At 43.2% G+C, this 21,025-nt stretch overlaps 2 protein-coding genes across 2 annotated transcripts; both read right to left on the reverse strand.

Moving 5' to 3' along the window:
* Window positions 1-301: 301 nt before the first annotated feature.
* Window positions 302-8,669, reverse strand: LOC133907138 (alanine aminotransferase 2-like). The gene is made up of 15 exons (XM_062349179.1): window positions 7,665-8,669; window positions 7,502-7,552; window positions 4,983-5,033; window positions 4,792-4,857; window positions 4,656-4,717; window positions 4,480-4,558; window positions 4,267-4,371; window positions 3,692-3,802; window positions 3,454-3,591; window positions 3,303-3,377; window positions 3,100-3,220; window positions 1,205-1,359; window positions 1,057-1,131; window positions 741-944; window positions 302-546 (listed from the first exon to the last, which is right to left on the reverse strand). The coding sequence occupies exons 1-15, from the start codon at window positions 8,043-8,045 to the stop codon at window positions 430-432; spliced, it is 1,791 nt and encodes a 596-aa protein (XP_062205163.1). The 5' UTR covers window positions 8,046-8,669; the 3' UTR covers window positions 302-429.
* A 142-nt stretch (window positions 8,670-8,811) lies between these two features.
* LOC133907139 (alanine aminotransferase 2-like) lies at window positions 8,812-14,207 on the reverse strand. Its single transcript, XM_062349180.1, has 15 exons — window positions 13,920-14,207; window positions 13,128-13,178; window positions 12,513-12,563; window positions 12,349-12,414; window positions 12,220-12,281; window positions 11,521-11,599; window positions 11,337-11,441; window positions 11,120-11,230; window positions 10,895-11,032; window positions 10,539-10,613; window positions 10,318-10,438; window positions 10,085-10,239; window positions 9,925-9,999; window positions 9,645-9,848; window positions 8,812-9,117 (listed from the first exon to the last, which is right to left on the reverse strand). The coding sequence occupies exons 1-15, from the start codon at window positions 13,956-13,958 to the stop codon at window positions 9,001-9,003; spliced, it is 1,449 nt and encodes a 482-aa protein (XP_062205164.1). The 5' UTR covers window positions 13,959-14,207; the 3' UTR covers window positions 8,812-9,000.
* Window positions 14,208-21,025: the final 6,818 nt, after the last annotated feature.

The following is a 21,025-nucleotide window of genomic DNA, read 5'->3' on the forward strand; positions in this document are numbered from 1 at the left end:
TCCTGCTGGGATTGGATGATTTTGTGGTTCAAAAAAGTTTGTTATTCGATTAGGTTCCTATAGATGCCTGGTGTTTAGAGGATGGTTGACTTTTAAATGAACCTGGTAAAGGGGTTTAGATGTAAACACTCATGTTTTGTCTGGTTGGAACTTTGACCTTCTTTTGTAAGCTGGTAACCCAGCAAAAACACTCTCTGTTGCTTTCTACAAAAAGAAGGATCAAGCCTTTGGTCGAGACTGTGAATATTTAATGTTGGCTCTGATTCCAAAACATATATGTATTGGATTAAAACATGTTTGGAAATAGCCAGGACTAGAATGAAAATCTCAGGAGTTCCAGACACGAATCATGTACTTGTTACAAAGCCCCAGGTTTCGTCCAAAACAATAAGTTCTGCTACAAACAGAAAAAAAAAATGCTGGCAACATTTAGTCGCGAAATTCTTCCATGAATGCTTCGTGAAACGCCATAAAGCGGGAGATGATTAGTGGTATCCTCTCTTCTTGGGGCAGGATTGTGCATCTGAAATGCCATGTTCCAGGTACCTTCAGAATATAACAGAGGAATATAAAATTAGAATACCAAAAGAAAAAAAAGACAAAATTGTTCTGCAAGGGCATATAGATCAAGTCCTATATTTATATATTTTTCTGCAATAACATAAGGCTGTGTCTTTTTTTATTGTCTCTGTTACGACTATTACAGAATAAGTAGATAAACATCAACGCACTGTGCTCACTTGTCCAAAAACAGAACCAGGCACAACAACAATCCCGGTGTTTTCAAGAAGACGGAGAGCGTAGAACACATCTGGCTCTGTGTTCCTTTCCTCAGCAGCTGCAATTGCCTTTGGAGGCAGACGGACAGAAGGGAATACAAACATTGCTCCCTCGGCCATGCTGCAAGTCACCCCTTCCAGGCAGTTGAATGTGCACACCATGGCCTAAAACCAGTGGGAGAACTCAATATTAAGGTGTCAATATTGCACCTTTGGTTGCATGCTATAGTAAAGTCAGAGATGAAGAGACTGAACTGAGGAAATATACTAAAACAACCTGTGCACAGCGAGAAAAAGATGATAGGATGCCGTCTCTTTCTGCCTGATAAGAGGTGTACGACTCATCTCCAACCTGAAAAGGTGGCTTATTGTGGTATATAAAGGTAGAAAATAGATACACAAGGAGATAAATTTCATTTACTGACCTTTGGTGGGTTCATGACTAGGCTCATGAGGATCTGACCGGAGATGTTGGAGCATGAGCTTAGGGATGCCACTTTGTACACTTGTTTCTTTACTTCAGAATTAAAGCCGGTGACTTCCATATAACCTCCCCTTCTCCCACATTCACCATAATATCCTGACGACAAAAATTAAAAAATTTAAACAAGTGTTCATATCCAAATTCTAGATTGATGAAGAATTTGTACTGTAGATGTGCTATCATCCAGGAGTTTAGACTACTTGGAACAAGTCATTTACACATGAGACTTGACTGGATATGAGAAGAGAAATGATGCCAGCCATTTCTGCCTTGTCGCCGGGGGCAAGGTGCATCGGCCAATGGAGTTAGGTGGACTGGGTATCCTCGATTTGAGGATACATGGACAGGCTCTGCGGATGAGATGGCAGTGGCTCAGCAGAACAGACAGGTCCCGCCCTTGGTCCTCCTTCCCTGACAGCCCCAACCATGCAATGGTGGCTATGTTTGCTGCGTCCATTACGGTTCAGCTCGGAGATGGTCGTGCGGGCCTTTTTCTGGAGGGACCGATGGATTAACGGACAATCCATCAAGTCATTGGCTCAGAACCTATTCCTTATAATACCCACGCAACCAAAAAACCATTCACGACGCGCGACAAAACCGTCGCTGGGTCCAGGACTAACTGTTTAAGTCCTCCTAGAATACCTATATTCCTTTGGAACCTCCTAGAAGGTGTCAACCTGCAACCTGATGCCCAGGACACCTTCATCTGGAAATGGTCATCTTCCGGGTTGTACTCGTTGCGCACCGCCTACCGAGCCTCCTTCATCGGTCAGTCGGTAATTGCGGGGGCACAGCAGCTTTGGAAAGTTGGAGCCCCGAACAAATGTCGATTCTTTGCTTGGCTGGTGATCCATGGCCGCAGCAGGACCTCTGAGCGCCATGTGCGTTGTGTTCTCAACAGCCGGAGTTCCTTGACCATCTCCTTCTTGGGTGTCTTCAGTTGGGAGGCTTGGTTTCGGATACTCTGTCAGGCGCGTCTGCAGCGCCTGACCTCTATCGCCGATGCACGATTCGTTGATTAGTGGTTGCGAAGTCGGAAGGAGGTGTCCAAGCCGCGTCGGCGTACCTTCGAGCTTCGACTCCATGGTCCTCCTTGGCATATGGCGGATCTGGAACGAGAGGAATGGTCGGGTGTTCCGCAACGCCTTCCGGGCTGGTGCAGATGATAGCCGACGAGGCCATTCTCTGGGACAAATCGGGCCTCCTTGTCTCGTCGGACTTCTTTATACCATGAGTTGCCCTGCTTGCTCCCTTGGTCGAAGGTCGCTGTTCGTCCCTTACTCCTCAGTGTGCTCCGGCCACCCCTCCCTCTCTCCCTTGGGGTTGGCGTCGCGTCTATGTTTCTTGTCACCATGTTTTTTCACCACCCGTGTGTCCTTGTGTTTGTAACCATGCATGTTTGTAACACTCTCTTCTTCTTAATGAAATACGTGCATAGCACATTCTAGAAAAAAAAGTCGAAAAGGCTTTATAGTCCCACGGATAAAAGGTTCATCAAGCAAAGTGAATGTCAGATTGGCTGGATAGGCTCTCATTCGCATGAAAGATTATAGTAACTGGTTCAACTACAACACTCATCAGTCATCAGATTCAACGGATTGTATTCACGTAAACAGTATGAAATTTTGTGTTTGCTAGTACTTTCTTATGCCTTCATTTTATTAAGTTTCAATGTTAAAGGAGAATTTGCTTATAAGTGCAAGCAATAAAAGAGTTTTTGCTTTATTTATGCTTCTTCTTTTTTTTTGGCAAATGATAGAACTGGAGAATACGAGTATAAGTGTATAACTTGAACAGGAACACAGAAGAAAGGAAGTAACCAGTGTTATATACCATTGGAAACCGAATGGAATGATATTAAAGAAATATCTCCTTCGCCGTACCCCATGGATCGTGCTATCTTCTTGAAAGAGTTGAATTTCTTTTCATCTGTGTAAATGTTTTCTTGGTAAACCTACCAAACAAGGTTCAGAACAACGGGGTATTCATGTAAATGGCAAGAATTAATTATTATCAGGAAGATACAACAACCTTACCTCATCTGCTAGAAGAACAAGGTCCTCAGTCCTACAGAATTCAACAATTTCACGCTGATTTTCTTCCACAAGAACCTATTCAGAACTCAAATCACATCTGGAATCACATAAATATATAAAAATTAAACGAGTCAGTGATCGTTGAACATACCTGTCCAGTAGGGTTTCCTGGATTTATCACCACAAGCCCCCTCACAACAATGCCCTTTGATCGGGCACCCTCCAGCTGCTTTTTCAGATTTGAGATGCTGACTCCCCAACCTCTAGATTCATCAAGGTAATATGGTACCTGAGAAAGCATATTTGTTTTTCTTACAAACAGATCGGTAAAAGATAATAAATTAGTAACTGGTATGGATTTGTTTATTTATGGTAAATGCAGTACATACAAGAGTGGCGCCACGGAGAACCATAGAATTTGTGTACAAAGAGTGTGATGGAATTGGGCAAAGGATACCGTCCTTTTCGTCCCGTATCAATACATGCATCACCATGTGAACCTGTTTGGAAAATGAGCAAAACAATAATCTCCATTGTGAAATCTCACCACAAGACAAGGCAGATATCAATAATTTATATCTTGCGCATTTAGCGAGATGTTCGTGTTAACATGACTTATTGGGTGTTTTGCGTCAGTCCTATATTAGTGCCAAAAACTAAACTGCAAAGGGAACAGAGTAATATTAGCAAAGAACCAAGTTTGTATTCCACTCATAATCTCATATGTTGTTGAACCAAATCAAGTTTTTCCACCATATTTTTATTATCTCAACAGAGTTTCAAGTCTTATAGAAGCTTTCTTACAATACTTAATTTCTTCTTCTAAATCATAACTTTGACCAAAAAATTGTATGACATCAAATGAGAATAGTTTTGTCTGGATGTCCAAAAGTCGGCAGAGAAACAAAATATTTCCAATTATCATTCAAAGTGCTTTACATAAGATGGTGGAATGAGAAAGTACTGGTGGAGCAGCTCCATCTGTCAGGAAAATGTCCTCTGCATTGGAAGGGAAACCGTCACGAGAAGTTATTCCAGCAGCGATTGCATTGCACAATCCTTCAGTGCCCTAGTGGTTCAAATAGAAAATGATTTGACAAAATCTCTTCGCATTCTCAAAAAGAAAAACAGAAGCTCATTCTGTATTTATCCGAAGATGTTCTGGAATCAGTCTTACCTGACAGTGACTATATCCTCCTGTTGATCTACCAGGGATGAGATCTAGAATCTCCCGTGCCCTTGCTATTGCATCGGAGCTGCAACAGAAGCAATTAGTAATCACATACAACTGTGGATGCGTCTTGACCATTAGTATCATCTTGACTAGGATGCTTAGTTGTGTTGAGTATTGACCTGAATATGGAACTAGTTACACTCCGGTCTAGAAGATAGGGATAATCACACAAAGCAAGAACCTGGAACATAAAAACACATCAGAGCGTGAAGAAATGAGAAACAAGCAGTACAATTCTAGGGAACGATCACCCACCTCCCGGAAAAACTTGTTTGGTTGTTGCCCGATGGACTGTGGATTGCTGAGGTTGCAATAAATTATCTACGTGAAGAATGGAAAATTAACCACAGTAAATAAGAAGAAACACTATACAGAAGAAAAGTAGACAGCAAAAGCATCCGAAGTCAGAAAACTCTAGTGGATGGATGAGATTCACATCAATAGACCTCATCAAAAGGGTGCGACCCTGGATTTGTTGCTAGCTCTTCCTGCATGCGCTGGACACCAAGAAAAAGGAGAAATGATCAGTTATTTGCATGGTGTAGCAAGCCCAAGTTAACTTTTTTTCCCTAGTCTTCAGAAAATTTAACAAAGATATGTGTGAAGTATTAGAGTAAAAAACATCAGCAAAAGGATGTCTTAGAACAATCACATGATGTGAATTTCATTTGGGTGGCTTTCACCCAATCCATGGCAAGATCTTGGTCCAGGGCTTCAGCCTTGGGCCTAAGACCAAATGCCGATTAAATCCTTGTTGAGGAACCGCAACTGTTCAAAGAGACAATGATTGCGAACAAACTCCCCCCCCCCCCCCCCCCCCGCGACTCGTCTCGCCCCAGAGGCGACTCGGGGGCTCCCCATCGCCGCCTCTAGGCTCCCCGACCAGATCTGGCAAGGCCGCCACCACCAAGGGCGGCCGGTGATGGTAGCGGCGCCCCCCCCCCCCGGCCTCTCTTCCTCCTCCCCTCCCCTCCCTCCCCCCGCCCCTATTGTTCTTTGCGCTCGTTCCAAGAGGATCCGTCAGCTTCATCGCTGATCCGACTGGATCTACACTATTCTTCATCAAATCTATCCTTCCCGGCCGGATCCGCACAATGGCCCGCGCGCCTGCTACTATGGTGGGATGCGGGCTCTGCGTGGCCCTCTAGATGCTGACGGTGGGCCGGTCGCCGTCCTGTCGACTCTGTCGTCGGCTTGGCCGCTACCTGACAGTCCTGGTCGAGCCTCGGCCGGTCATGGTGCACCGTTCAAGTTGCTTTGCTCGCCTGTGCTGGTTCTCTGTGCAGTGGCCGCCCGTTGTTGTTGCAACCTTGCGGCTATGATGTACGTTGTTGTGATGGTGGATGCGTTGCTCGGGCCATCGTTCCTTTGTGCTGTGTGCTGCTCTCTTGCAAGAGTTTGGTCCGGTCGGCCCGTCGAGCCTTTGGATTCTTGGGTTGTTCCATCGTAGAGGGGATTTATGGGAGAAAGCTCTGGCTGGCGTCATGCCATTGCCATCAGTGGTGACACCCGCGAACGCCATTACCTCCCTGGAGGCGTCATGTCAAAGCTTCCCTCTAGGATCTCTCTGGGTAAAAACCCTGTTCGGTTTTCCAGACAAGCGACGGCGGTTCTTTGACTGCTTCCTTCATAAAGGCGTCGTTTCGGAGAATCCCTTTGCTCCTGTCATCACATATGGCAGATCTCCTTGCAGGGCATACCATCCTCCATTGTTGTTTGCCCCCTTTTCTAATCCTCTCCTATTCGGCGGGGCTCTCCTACACCTTTGGCGCTTTGCGGCAGTGACCATGCTCCGACGTCCCAGGACCCCGGTGTCCACAGCCTGAGAGCTAGCGCCCTCGTCGGAGTTGGTACATGACATCTCTGATACCAAATATTAGGATAAACACCGCTGAGAGGATAGCCAGACGACGTTGGTTGCTATAGGGGGGTTAGATTGTAGATTCGAAAGACTTAGAATATTAGGAGAAACTTAGATAAGATCTTTGCCTAATTACAATGGATGTTTTGCCCTCCTTTATGTAGGAGTCAGCTCTAACAATCTAAACTAACTAATCTTATCTCTAAGACTAATTAATAAATCATATCTCTAACTAATCTAATTTGATATCCAAGCCACTAACAAAAGCTAATAGATCTTATCTATTCCCTCCGCCCATAACATGTAGGGACCACCGCAAGTTTTATGGTCATAGTTGCAGAGCTCGGAAACATTAGTTTTTACAGCTTGCAGCACATAACTCCGGGTTCTACGATCACATAGTTTCAGAGAGCCTACACTAACCGATTCCCACCTAAGCTGACATGCCAACCCCACCTGCTATGCTATAACCATGAAACCTAGGATGTTCTTAGATTTACAGTTTTAATTAATTAGAATTATTGTATAATTGGGCAACGCAATACTAAAATGCGAATGATCCTAGTCTCATTCAACTCTAGTGGACCAATGGTTCACTAGAGATGAAGCACGAAAAAAACACATAAATTAGATGAGAGAGATAGACTCAAATTATTTTTTCCATGAGGTTGGTCGTGAAGCTAGAAATCCTCCAAATTTCTTATGAATCAAGCCATTCCATAAGAATTTCATAGGATTTTAGGAAGTCCAATCCTTTATTCCAATGGGTTTGAAAATTTTCCTATAGGAATTCCTCCAAAATTCCTATCTTTTTCCTCCATTCCATAGGAAGGCCTCAAATACTTAGCCGCAAAATCACAATCAAATTGAATTATTACATCGAGTGCACATGCGTTGGTTTATAGCTAGAATCAAGTGATGCAAGGATGGCGACCTTTTTACGGAGGGAGACCATCAGATGCTGGCATGCAAGCAATGCCGGGCATGCCTCGATAAGAGGGGGGGGGGGGTGGGTAGACCTTAACCCCTCACCATCTCTCACACTCCGTGGATGTTCCAAACCAGATGGGATAAACAAGAGACGAGCACCGCGAATTAATGTACCTGCGCGCGGCGGGCAATGGCGTCGCCGAGGTGGTCCCCGAGCGCCAGCACCTGCAAAAATGGAGCATTCACCGGGGTGCCGATCAGCGTTCCTGGGGCTGCGGAGGAATCGATCAAAACAGACAGCGGACGGAGCTGCATTTGCGGCGGGAAAAGGTCGCGCCTTTGGGTTGAGGGAGTCCACGGTGAGAGCTCGCGCGGCGGAAGGAGCCATCTTGGCTAATTGACCTCCTCGGCCGCCGCCGCCGCCGCCGCTAGGGATGAATGGAACAATGAGCGGCGCGTGCAAGAGCGGAGGCGGTACAAGAGGACAGAGGGAAAAGCCCGTCTTCACTTCACTCCGCACGGCGCAGTACGTCAGTTGAGTGAGGGTAGGTGAGAAGCGTACAAATAGTAATTGCTGCTGCAACCATGGACACTTCGGCATCGACAATGCGGCCAAAACGTGGGGCGTCGCACCACCTGCGGAAGTGCGGATTCTCGTCACCACCATGGAGGTTCGGGTCCTCTTCAGCACCAGGCAGGGAGGATCTACCTCCAGCATCCAAGACAACGGTGCTCATTTGTAGCGTAGGAATCCCGCGCGAAACTGTATCGAAATTCCGCGCATTTCAAACAGTTCTAAAAGCATGTCTCCAAGTTCTGCGATTTTTCATGTTAGACTACCAAGGATCGGCACCTCCTCCTTCACCTCCAGCCGTGCTACACGCACCTGTGCAGCGTGCTCCTGTGGCGCTGTTGTCCCGTGTGGCATGCAGCAAAGATCACAGCAGGAAATCAAGACACACGCAGATATGGCGCAACTCCAACCCAAGATTGATTCATTTCTATCTTTAGCGCATATTGTTTTGGAACGTATCGCTAGTGTGAGCCATATATGTTGCCCTAGCACATCAATGCAAATCATCGAGTGTTTGCACCTACCTCTCCACTCTTTCATGGCATCAGATGCAGACTAGATCCTGCCGCTTCCACTGGCACCGTCAACTAGCCCACCTTGGCTTCCCGTCACTGCTTCGTATTGCTACCTCTTTTCCATGTAATAAACTTGTGCAAGACAGACAAATGCAAAGCAAAAAAGGAGGGGCACTGAAGGTTTCAGTAGTGACTTCAGAACAGTAGGAGCATTGGTATTCCTTAATATTATTCAGGAACACGCAAGCCCAGAAATACCCTTTCTGCTAGGTGCATAAGCAATTGAGAGACTACTCTCGGCTGCTGCCCTTTCCAGTCCTGCAATTCTGACAATCTCGATATCTGGAAATCGCATTTGCCTCTGTACGAAAACTTCGAATTTCACACCGAGCAACGAAAAGTTCAACAAAATTTTCCTCAATTGCCATCGAAGGCATGGGACTACTCTGTCCCCATTCAGAAATTAGCACACACGAAAAGGATGTGAGGCTTGCTTTATTTTGTTTGGTCTACAGGATGATGCTATTAGGGGAGATAAAGAAAAGAGCTTCTATAGAACCCCCATCTTCACATAGTATAACAACTTAGTCGCGGTACTCTGCCATGAACGCCTGATGGAACTTCTTGAGATTGGTGATGACTGCAGGGATTTTATCTTCCTGTGGCAGGATTGTGCATCTGATGTGCCATGTTCCGGGAACCTTTCAGTGGAAGAAAGGACACAAGCATCAATTACACGGTAATGTGAAGAAAAAAAAACAAATATAGTGTATACTGTCCATAACCTTTAAAATAGCTTTGGTCCATCTTGTTCCTAAATTCAAACTTTGAAATAGATTTCATTTTACCATACTCGAAAATTCAAAACTAAATTAGTTGCATGAGTAATGATATTAGAACACTTGTGTCGGACTTGAGAAAACTGATCTGACATGTCCCAGGAAACTTTTAGGTGGAAAAATGACCTATCAATAGGAAGTTCGAAGTCCAAAAAAGACAACGCCTCTCTTGCGTGTTCGAGAAAAAAAAAAGACAATGGCCAATACTTCAGTGCAGGCATGCTTATTTCATGATATTATTTGTTGCAGTTGCACAAGCTTAATAGGAAAGAGCATTTTTCAGATTTCTAGTCTTTGATTGTTATGAATTATGATTTCAACCAATAATATCAGCATCTAGTGGCACAAAGGTATATAATAATCTTCATATCAAAATTGAGTTGACTCACCTGGCCAAATCCAGATCCAGGGACGACAACAATTCCAGTGGAATCAAGGAGACGGAGAGCATAGAATGCATCTGGTGCTTTCTTAGCAGCTTTAGCAGCCTCGATTGCCTTTTGTGGCAGAAGAATCTGAGGGAAAACATACATTGCTCCTTCAGCCTTGTTACATGTAAATCCCTCAAGATTGTTGAATGCATCCTCCAATGCCTGTAAGACAGATAAGCAAACTTTGAATATTTTTAGGAGTCGCTCAAAATTATAGTCGATATACAACAAGGCGCACCTTTGCACGACGAGCTAAAGATTGAAGGATTCCATCTTTCTCTGCCTTGTACGAAGCGTATGATTCATCCCCAGTCTGCAGAAAATCAAATAATGATTTTTTAACTGGACATTTGGCATTTCTTATCAGGTCAAAATTTAAAGAATGTCGTATCATGGACCTTTGGTGGATTCATGACGAGGCTGGCAAGGATCTGACCAGTGATATTGGAGCATAAGTTCACCGATGCTAATTTGTAGATCTGCTCTCTTACCGGAGCACTGAAGCCAGTAATCTCCATGTAACCTCCTCTTTTACCACACTCTCCATAATATCCTAGTTGCAGCAACAAAATATTTTGGATAAGCCAGTGGCTTGACCAATAGAAAGATGAAGCAGCTGATATCTATCTACCTTTAGAAACAGACTGAAATGATACTAGAGGGAGATCGTCCTCGCCATATCCCATGGATCTTGCTATCTTCTTGAAAGAGTTAAATTTCTTGTTGTCAACATAGATGTTCTCTTGATATACCTACCAATGTAAATGGCATTGATGTTACAGATGAGACAAAGAAATGTAATTAAGCAGCTCAAAGTTTTCTGTGCTGTTCTGACAGTGACTAACACTTCACCTCATCAGCCAGAAGAACGAGGCCCTCACTTTTACAGAACTTCACTACGCCATATTGGTTGTCCTCAGAAAGAACCTATAAATAAACGAATAACTTCGATAAGGATTTGTCTTTCGGTCATCGGCATCAAGAATAAAAACGCTTTGTGCAAATTGCAGGGCAAGAAAATAGAACTTTTTTTCTAAACAAAAGTTGTTTCCCTAAAAAGAGAACACATGCACTAACTTAAACCATAAGAGAAAGGCATGCCTCATGTTATTATACCAATTATCAAGAGTATGGTGTGAGTAGAAAAAATAGAAAATTGATGCAAGCAAAGATCTTTAAATCAGAGAGGAAAAATGATCAGTGCAAACCTGCCCGGTTGGATTTCCTGGATTGATAACCACCAAAGCCCTAACATCAATGCCTTTTGACCGTGCATCTTCGAGTTGCTTCTTAAGGTCAGAGATCTCCAAACCCCACCCAGTTGATTCATTAAGGTAATATGGGACCTAAAGAAAATGCCCTCAATTCAGGCGTTCGTACTACAAGATACGTTTAATAGTGAAATTCTTTTGCCGAGCAATCAAAGCACATACAAGAGCTCCACCATGAAGAGCTATGGAGGCCGAGTACAATGGGTACTGAGGAATTGGGCACAGAATGCCATCTTTCTCATTCCTTATCAGTAACTGCATCATCATGTGCACCTTAAAATGGGAAAAATAACATGATGATGAGACTTCAGTTATGTCATGTTCATTCAAAAAATGACAAGGCCTCAAGGGCAATTGAAAGCAAAGTTAAAGTTCACACCCCAGGACTTGCTCCGTCTGTAAGGAAAATGTCATCTGCATTTGCAGGGAATCCATCACGTGAGGCGATCCCAGTAGCAATTGCATCACGCAGTCCTTTGATTCCCTAAGAAAAATAAACAAATAATGAAGCCGAGATTCCTTTCTAATTGTGGTCAGTAAATGTGTCAGTGTGAGATGCTTACCTGGCTGTGGCTGTATGCACCTGTTGCTCTTCCAGGAATAGTGGCAAGAATCTGCTTTGCTCGAGAAATAGCATCAGGACTGCAGTGAGATGAGTCATCAGATACAATAAGAATTTCAAGTTGCATGGGACACTGAACTAGTTTGGAAGCTTTTGGCTAAAAAAAATATTAGACGGTGAATCATGGTAAACAACACAAATAAACAAATAGCAAAGATACTCTTTTCACTTGGGACTAATATCAAGGGAAGTCTTGGCTAAATTTAAATTGAAAGGGTACGCATAACTAGTGCATAGCTAGGTAATATCATGCTGGCCCTTTTGATTAGTGGATGAAATAAACATGAAAGTTCCAAAAAGATTTGTGTAGTTCTAGGTTTGTTTAACTACCAATGTTGAAGATAAACAAAAAAAGTTAAATAATTGACAGATTTCACAGGACATTTCATTATCATATAAAACGAAGTTTACTATTCACAGAAAACTTCGCTTCTTTTCTCTGAGCACAGTTGTAATTTTGTAGGAAGATAGATTGCATCTACCTCCATAGTATTTTTGTGAATTTATTTTAGGTGATTCAAAGCCCAAATATGGAAAGGTTAGCAGGATACCACTAGTGAGTGTTTACATTAGATATCTCCCCATTTAAGTCTTCTGTAAACTGATTCATGGAGATGAATTAGAAGATAATGATATTCACCTGAACAATGATTTGGTTTCCTCTTTTTCCAACAAGGATGGATGATCACAAATAGCAAGGACCTGCAAGATACCATGTGAATATCCAAGTAAATAAAAGGTGAACCTTGCAGGTAAAATAACCACGTACCTCCCTGAAAAATGTCACTGGTTGCTGACCAAGAGATTGAGGATTGCCAATGTTGCAATAGAGGATCTGCAAGGGTAAAAATAAAAATTGAATAAGCTACAGAATTGTTGGGGAAAAAAAGGTAAAGCTACTTATTAGTGAATTGTTAAATAACAGTCAAGTACCTCATCAAAAGGAAGAGACCCTGGTTGAGTTTGTAGCTGCTGCTGCAAGCGCTGGTAACCAAAAAGAGAGAGAGGATATACTCAATAAACATCCAAGCAGGTTCTTATTGCCTTTTTGGCAGAACTGCCGGTCTACAGGGAGGTGTGAACAAGATTCTCAAAAGCATTAATGGGGAGCATGCTGAACAAGATTAACCTTTAAATAACTAGGATAAAATTCATCTAAGGACAATTGCACATTAAATTACTAAAGTAATATGGCTACCAATACCAAAGGCTCTAACCATCAAATTGACTTTATGCTCAATTTCTTTCCTGAACTAAAAGTAGAATTCAATCCTATAAAGTAAGCACACAAATACCTGTTTCTGAAGAAAATCCAGGTATGTCAATGTGTTGTTCTTTGTTAATTCACTCAAAACAGAGAACAGCATCAAAGTAATATGATTACTCCAATAGCCTAACAAAACTCTACCCAATGAACATTATCCTTAACTTTATGGCTTTTTGGACTAGTTGGTTAACTGATTATTTGGGAATACGAATAAACTAATACCATACTAAAGTGAACTTCAAGCATTATTAAATTAAAACTCAGTGTGGTCACTCAGATACCTGAGCATGGATGACAATCTCTCCACGCACTGCATACTCACATTTTAAGACCTGCAATAGTTATAAGTGTATTATCTAGGCATTAGACAACACATGGTTGATCAAGTAATAAATTGAAAATAATCACTTATTCCAATAAACAGAACACAAAATGCTGTGGAATGATATTTACATTCTCAAAACCAAAAGTACACTGAACATAATAAGGGTTTCCATTCAGAACTGTGGCAGAAAAGTGGAGTGCCATGCTGTTAAATTGACAGTCTATCTCACAAAAACAATAATATGGTCCTACAGCATCAACATGTCATCATCTGGCACCAGCAGTGGGGCAACGGTCCAAACAAATTGTCATATCCCCCTTTGAGTCAAAGGGGAAAAAAGGATAAAAGACATAAAATTTATAATCAACATTTAATGATTACACTTTGCATACTAAGAGTTCAAAGACTCAAGACTACCTTAATAAGGGACACATCTATAGTTGTAGAGATTTTCTACAAAATTCTTCCCATTTCTGAATTAACATATTCAAGCCATCAGAACACAAGAACAAGAACTAATCGCGGCAATCCCACTCCAACCAATCAAGCTTGGATTCTTCACCCAAATCTCGCCGGAGCCCGAAGAAGAACACGAACGGCCAGGTCCCAACCCACCTCGCGCCGAATCAAGAACGCTAAGACCCAATTCATTCCAAAATCCAATCTTTCCTCCGGAACCTCCCCAACAAGGCACCCTCCAGAATTAAGGGACAGAGAGATACGGGAAAGAAGCAGGCGGCGGCCTCACCTTTGGGTTCAGGTTCTCCACGGCGACGCTGGCGGCCATGGCGAACAGGGAGGATCAGTTTCGCCTCAACGCAAGGACTGGGCTTGATTGCTTGTCAGCCGAGACTACAGGTCCCTCTCTCACCCTCCGATTTCGTGGCGAATCGGGGGCTGGTGCTTATAATGACAGGCGCAGGCGGACGAGGGAGGAAGCAAACAAGAGGCGCAGGCGGACGAGGGAGGAAGCAAACAAGAGGCGCAAGTCGCCCGCAGGAAAGCGAGTGGAACGAGGAGAACCGCCGACCAGAGCTGCGGTTTTGCACCGATAAACAGGTCCTGACCAAGCGACCATGGTTAAAGGTGTCATTAGTCTGCAGTTAGTCTGCAGTCTGATGAAAAGCTGGGGGCACACCACCACAACAGCACACTGTGGGCTTGTGAGATTTTGCTTGGATTATATTATGCTACTATTATTTATGTATACAAAGAGGATTGCAATTTTGGCTCTATTTGCAACCTTTTCTTAATCAACCAAGGAACTTTCAAGTTATGCTCTCTCAATAGGCTGCATAACTCTTTTTTATGGTCAAATGTTTGGAGGATAGGAGAAAACGACACATAGGAAATCAAATAGAATAATTGAGTGGCGCTTTCATAGCTTCAGAAATTGAATTGCATCCATTTACTTCAGGTTTTTTTTATGAAGCGGTGTACATGTATATCAAATTTTGTCTTCGCCTCTTGTGAGGTTGGAAATGGTTCTAAATTATTGCCTGGTCACATGGGGACAAAGTACAAAATGTTTGAATGTGAGTTTTTCTTTCTCAGTTTGTTTGTTATGTTGTTGTTGTAAACTCAGCAATACATGCTCTCTAGGACGTGGTGTTGTAGTCTTGTAACTACAAAATCTTGACCATTGTCAAAGCTGTGACTAGATTAGATTTTCTTTAAAAGTTAGGGGCACGTCACCACAAAATTAATACATAGTATGTGCGATCTTGGAAGTGCTCAGGAGGATACATATTCTGGCCTTTTTGTTTGGGTCCCTTCCAATATCTTCTTTTGTTTTGTAGAACAGATATGAACTTAAATTTTCCATGTTAAGGACGGAGGGTCATTCAGTGGGCCCTCAGCGTGTGAGGGTAGCTTTTTTTAGCTAGATATCGCGTGGCTGTAGCATTATTGCACTACCCCTTTTAAATTCAATCGATGCATTCTTGGGAAACAAGTTGAACGGCAGTGCGTGGAGGAATTCCTCGCCGCAAGCAAAGCAACACCGGCCGGCATCTGTTTCTGTTTCTCCTCCTTGCAAAGACGAGCAACAAACAAAATGTTCATGGCCTCTTGAAGCAGAAACCAACGATGCGATAGGCGGTCGAACACGTCAGCTGCAAGTGGGGAGCTCGATCAAGGGGAGCGGAGGCAGTCGCAGGTGGGGTGGGAATCGGGGATGGTTAAAAGGTCCGCATGACGCAATCCGTCATAGAGTCGATAATCTGGTCAATGCAAGGAAGAGAAAAAGAGATCTTAGGATAAGCTTTGTTGAGGCTGATAAAGTCGATACACATTCTCCACCTGCCATTAGGTTTCTTCACGAGGACGGGATTTGCGGACCACGTAGGATGACGAACCTCTCGAATGAAGCTCGCCTGTAGTAGTTTCCTGACCTTCTCCTGGATAGCTTCCTTCCTATCCTCTGCAAATCTTCGCTGTTCCTGACCTTCGCTGTTTTCGGACCCCGGGCATATCAGAAGGTTGCCATGCAAACACATCTTGATTTACCAAAGAAAAGTGATGAGCTCAATTTTCTATTTGGTATTAAGATCAACCACTATCTTGACCATCTTAGTTGATTTAGATAGGTCAAGAGGTATTGTCTTGACACCACCATCAATCTCCTTGTCCTTGGCACCATCATTGTAATCTCCTTTGGCGGTCTCATTGAACTTGAAAGTGCTAGCAAAACTAACGAGCTTGGAGTCCTTAACCTCAATGACGACTTGATGCTTCTAGCGCTTAAACTCTGCACCTTTTGAAGTAGCTATCATCCGGTAGAAGTGCTCGACCATATACAAACTTTGCTTATCGCATTTGACCGCTGCACGCTGATCCCCTTTGGGGCCTTGAGTGTTTGATACGCGTAATGCACCACGGCCATGAACTTGTCTAGCATTGGGTGGTCCAGAATCACATTGTAAGCTGTCTCAAAGTCCACCACATCAAAGGTTAACTTCTCTATACGGAAGTTGCTAGGCTCTCCGAATGTGGATGGCATCTCGATCTAGCCAAAGGGTATATTGGTAGAATTTGGGGTTATGCCATAAAAAGGCTCCTCGAACCGGTGCCTTGCCGACTTGGGGGCCTATAACTGCTAGGGTTGTTTACTCGAGTAACTTGGATCTGAGCTGTATCGAGTAAAGTCTTCACTTGATTGAGATCGAGGTTAAAGGATGTCACGTCCCAAAATGCTAATTACATAATTAAGCATGCATAACCATCATCGCATGTGCTTGCACTTGTTTGTCTCTCAAAAACTAGTTAAACATGTCTCAAACACCTTAGAGATGGTTTATAGCACTTTGGATAATCCCTACATGCCTTGAAGAAGGAAAAGAATAGAGGAGGATGATGAGGGGAGACTTAGGAAAATTTCAGCAAAAGAACCCATCGTCATCTGACTCGTGTGACCCGCGATCTGACCGCCAGGTGCGCTGCCACGTGGGTTGCCCTGTGGATTTCCTATGGTCTGATCGCCCGAGCTCGCAGTTTGATTGCCAGTACACAGAGGCTCAGGTTAAGTGGATCGATCACTTCCTTTTGCTCTCTCCCTCTCCCTCTCTCCACCTGACCCTAGAGAGAGAAAGAGAACTCTACTCATCGTGTTCGAAGATCGGAGATCAGAGGTGGGAACTCCCATGACCTTCCTGGAGGACTTCCCCAAGTTTTTCCCCTCTTCTTCCTCGCTAGAGACCCGTTCATCGACTGCAAGCTTCACCACCACTCCAGGAGCTGATCCGAGAATCGGAGCCTCCCCAAATCATTACAATCCAATAGAAAGCTTCCATAAGCTAAGGTGGGCTATCCCGTACCATTTCTCCATTGTTTTCAAGCTCGATTCGAACCTCGTGTCATTTAGACCCAAGTTCAACCTAGACTAGATCCAATCTATGGGGCGTTTTGAGTTTAGCTCCATGAATGATGTCCAGATCACTTTAGAAACACTCCACTAGTCCCATAGAGAATTTTGCTTCGTTGTCAAAGGTCTCGCTGGAATCCTTGTCATGACCCCGCAAAGGTGTTGTCGACAAGTTCTTGCAGTCTGACCACTGCTAGGGCTGGTCTAACCACTAGTTGGGGACCGAAGAATCTGAGTTGAAAACTTATACAGGAGTCTAACTGTCACATGGGCTGGTCTGACCGTTGGTGGGTGGTCTGACCACCACCATGCCTACGGTTAGACCGCTAGAGGCAAAAACTCTCTGGTGGCCACCGGTCAAACCGCCACCTCTACATCGGTCTGACCGCTAGCCTGTTAAAGCTAGGTATACTTAGGTTACCTTATCCGGAGTTTCAAGCTTTGAAACCCTAATCACTTAGCGGTCTTTTGCAAATGTTTTTGAAGCTCGACGCTCTATTATACTTCAAGCATGCATCATTTGCACGTTTTTCTATCATTCATTTATTTATGCATTGTATTTTGATTTGTTTAGAGGGTGTTGCGCCGCCGGTCCAAGCGAGTGAAGGCGATGTTAACCTTCTAGAGTTTTGCAAGTGTTGTGTGGGAAGTATCAGGCAAACCCCAGAGCAGCAAGACAAGCATCTAAGCATATTACACCCTTTGTTCAATTGAATGAAATCTAAAATCCATAAATTATGCTTATGCATGTTGCATGTTTAGCAAGTCAAGTGTCGGGCAAAAATGGGTAGAACCTATGTTTGTTGCATGATCTCTACCTTGAATTTTTGTTCATCTGTATCCTTGTGACCCTAAGCACATGATCGATGTCTAATGACAAGTTTATTCGATATGCTTATCAACGCTTAGGTCATCGGTAGAAGTCGAGCAATGGTACCGCCGTTGTTCGCAAGCATAGGGCTCACTTATGGTTTACGAATACATTTATGTTGTTGAGATAGTTGGATGAGTGGTGAGTATGAGGCGAGATGTGGGCACTGTTAGGGGTGTTTTCTGCTCAGGAGGAGTCCTCGGGGCAGTTCGGGAGAAGAACCCGGACACCGTAGATCGCCTGTATCGTTTAAGGCCATCCCTCAGTGCAGCTGTCTCTAGTACTTACCTTACTCACCACATGCTGATCTAATGGTAAGGTGAGCTGAATACCTTTGTAGCTATGATCATTTGGGCCTGAACATCGATGGTGTGAACGGACGGGCTTGTAGAGGTATCTAGTTTGCTCTAAGAGTAGTTCTAGATACCTTTGCATTGAGCGATGCACGATCCAAATGGTTAAGGCTTAAAAGTTGACATGAGTATCCCCTTGCGTGGACCTATGTGGACACGTGAGCCATATGGTTCTTGAGTCGTATGGGTCCAGGAGTATCCACTGCAGGGTGTAAAAATATTTTGAAATACAGCGCTCTCGGTCATAAGCATGCTTCTGTTCATTTGCATCGGTCGTAGAGTTCCAAATATGGGATGGTGGTATGGATGGTATGTTAGGTAATGTTGATGGTTGGCTATTGATGTATTACTATGGTTCCATTTACATTTATGTGCAGGTTGGTAGTTACAGGTTTAGAAGAGTATGTAGGTTATGTTTAGATGCTCACAAATATATGTCAAGGTTGCAGGCGCATATTTTTTAATCAACCTTGTGGCTTTTTTCCTTACTAATGGCCTAATGCGTAGTCCTTGGAGTTGGGTTATTTATATGTACCCTATATGGATTAATTCTTGCGAGTACCTTCGTACTCAGCTGCTCTATAGATTTTGCAGGTGAGAAAGAGGCGGTGTTTTGCTACTTCACGCCCACTGATGCTAGCGGCGGGAATAAGTAGGCAACTACTCGGAGGTAGCGCTTTTGGGTGAAGCTTGAGGGCATATGGCTTCACCCATCTTTTGATGTCTTTAGCTTTTATTTCCGCTGCGTAGTTTCTCTTTTGGCTAGAGTTGATCAGTTTTAGTATCCTGCTAGATCTCTTTTTGCTATAAATTATTAAACTTGTAAATGGTTAAGAACTTTTAATTTGATTTAATTACTCACTCTCTATTAAGCTTGGTTATTATTGCTTATGTTAGAAAGGCATGTGTTCCGATCTTGGGCACAAAACACATGTCGGGACTACCGGATGATATTCTGATTAATCATTGAGGTTGTGATTATGAATAATAATCATCCTGATGATTAATTAGAATATTGTTTGAATGGTTCCTCATAGCGTGGTATTAAAAGCTAGTTTAATGAAGTAGCCAAAAAACACTTAGAACGTGGGTTAGTAAAGTGTCAAATCCACTAAGCAACTCACGAAAGTTTTTTTTATGGCTCCTCATGATTAATATGTATGAACTTGTCATATTTACCCCTAAGTGTAATACGTTAATATGAGTAGCGCTTAAGTGTTGTTTCCACATTTTTATACATTTATGGTTTATGTTGCATTGACAAAGGAGGTAAGGAATGCCTCCCGATGGTGGTTAATATTGGGGGCTCAACCGGTGCGAGGCAGGGGCTTGGTGTGTTCCTACGAAAAGTGAATACATTAGTAATAACGTATGAACATCCACCATACGATGTAGATATGGTCGTCTAGTTATGTGGTGTTTACATGATGTGTCCTATCAGGCGACGGTACGGGAAGTGAATACATTGGCAACAATATATGAATTGTCGCTTATGCAGCATGATGCACAAGCACCGTTCGTGCCTCTTATTCTTTTCGTGTGAAGGGTGATGTTTGATAATAATTGAATATGTACAACTGCATGTGATCTTGATGTTTGTTATGAAGAGATGCGCTCAAGAAAGAAACAGTAGACATGAATCGAGCATGCATTCATTTTTCCTTGTTGTTCATTTGCATGCATATTACCATATACATGGTATTACGGGTCTAAGCAAATGTTATCTGGTGAATGCTTTTAGGCTATGTGGGAATTTGACCTTGTGACCAATGCGTCGGTTAATATCGACGAGATACTCTTCGGTGCAAATTTGTTGGTAATGGACTCCAAGGACATAGACATCATTTTAGGAATAAATTGGCTCACCAAGAATAAGACAGTCAAGGATTGTGCTCAGTGGACCATCACCCTTAATGATCTGTCTGGCACCTAAGTCCATTTAAAGCTTAAGAAGATCCATCGTTGCTTTTATGCCTTGAAAATCGTCTCAGCCATGGATCTTCTGAGTATTCCAGTTGTTTGTGAATTTCCTGATATCTTCCTAGAAGAGTTGCTAGGAATGCCGCTTGACCGAGTGGTAGAATTCTCAATTGATCTTTTTCTCGAGATGGCCCCAATTTTGAAGAAGTCTTATAAGATGCCGCCAAATGAGTTAGCCGAGTTGAAGAAATAAATTCAAGAATTTCTTTCAAAGGGTTTCATTCGCCTGAGCTCCTCACCTTGGAGATGCCCAGCGCTCTTTGTGAAGAAAAAGGATGATACTCTGTGGATGTATGTTGATTACTGTCCGCTGAAGGAGGTCACGATCAAAAATAAGTATCTGCTTCCTAGGATCGATATTCTGTTCGATCAGTTGACCGGTGCTCGAGTTTTCTCGAAGATTAGGCTATCATCAAATCAAGGTCCGGTCGGAAGATATTCCAAAGACAGCTTTCTCTACTCGCTACGGGCTTTATGAGTTCACTGTCATGTCCTTTGGCTTGATAGATGAGTCAGCATTCTTCATGTATTTGATGAACACTGTGTTTATGGAGGAACTTGACAAATTTGTCATAGTTTTCATCGATGACATTCTTATATACTCCAAGATTGAGTAAGAGCGTGCAGAGCACCTTCGTGTTGTACTTGGCCGACTTCGAGATCACCAACTCTATGCCAAGTTCAGCAAGTGTGAGTTTTAGCTCAAGGATATCACTTTTCTGGGTCATGTCTTGTCAGAGAATGGTATCGAGCAAAGTGCAAAATGTGCTCAATTGGGTTCAACCCAA

Source organism: Phragmites australis, chromosome 24 (genome assembly GCF_958298935.1).
Source record: "Phragmites australis chromosome 24, lpPhrAust1.1, whole genome shotgun sequence".
Taxonomy (NCBI): domain Eukaryota; kingdom Viridiplantae; phylum Streptophyta; class Magnoliopsida; order Poales; family Poaceae; genus Phragmites; species Phragmites australis.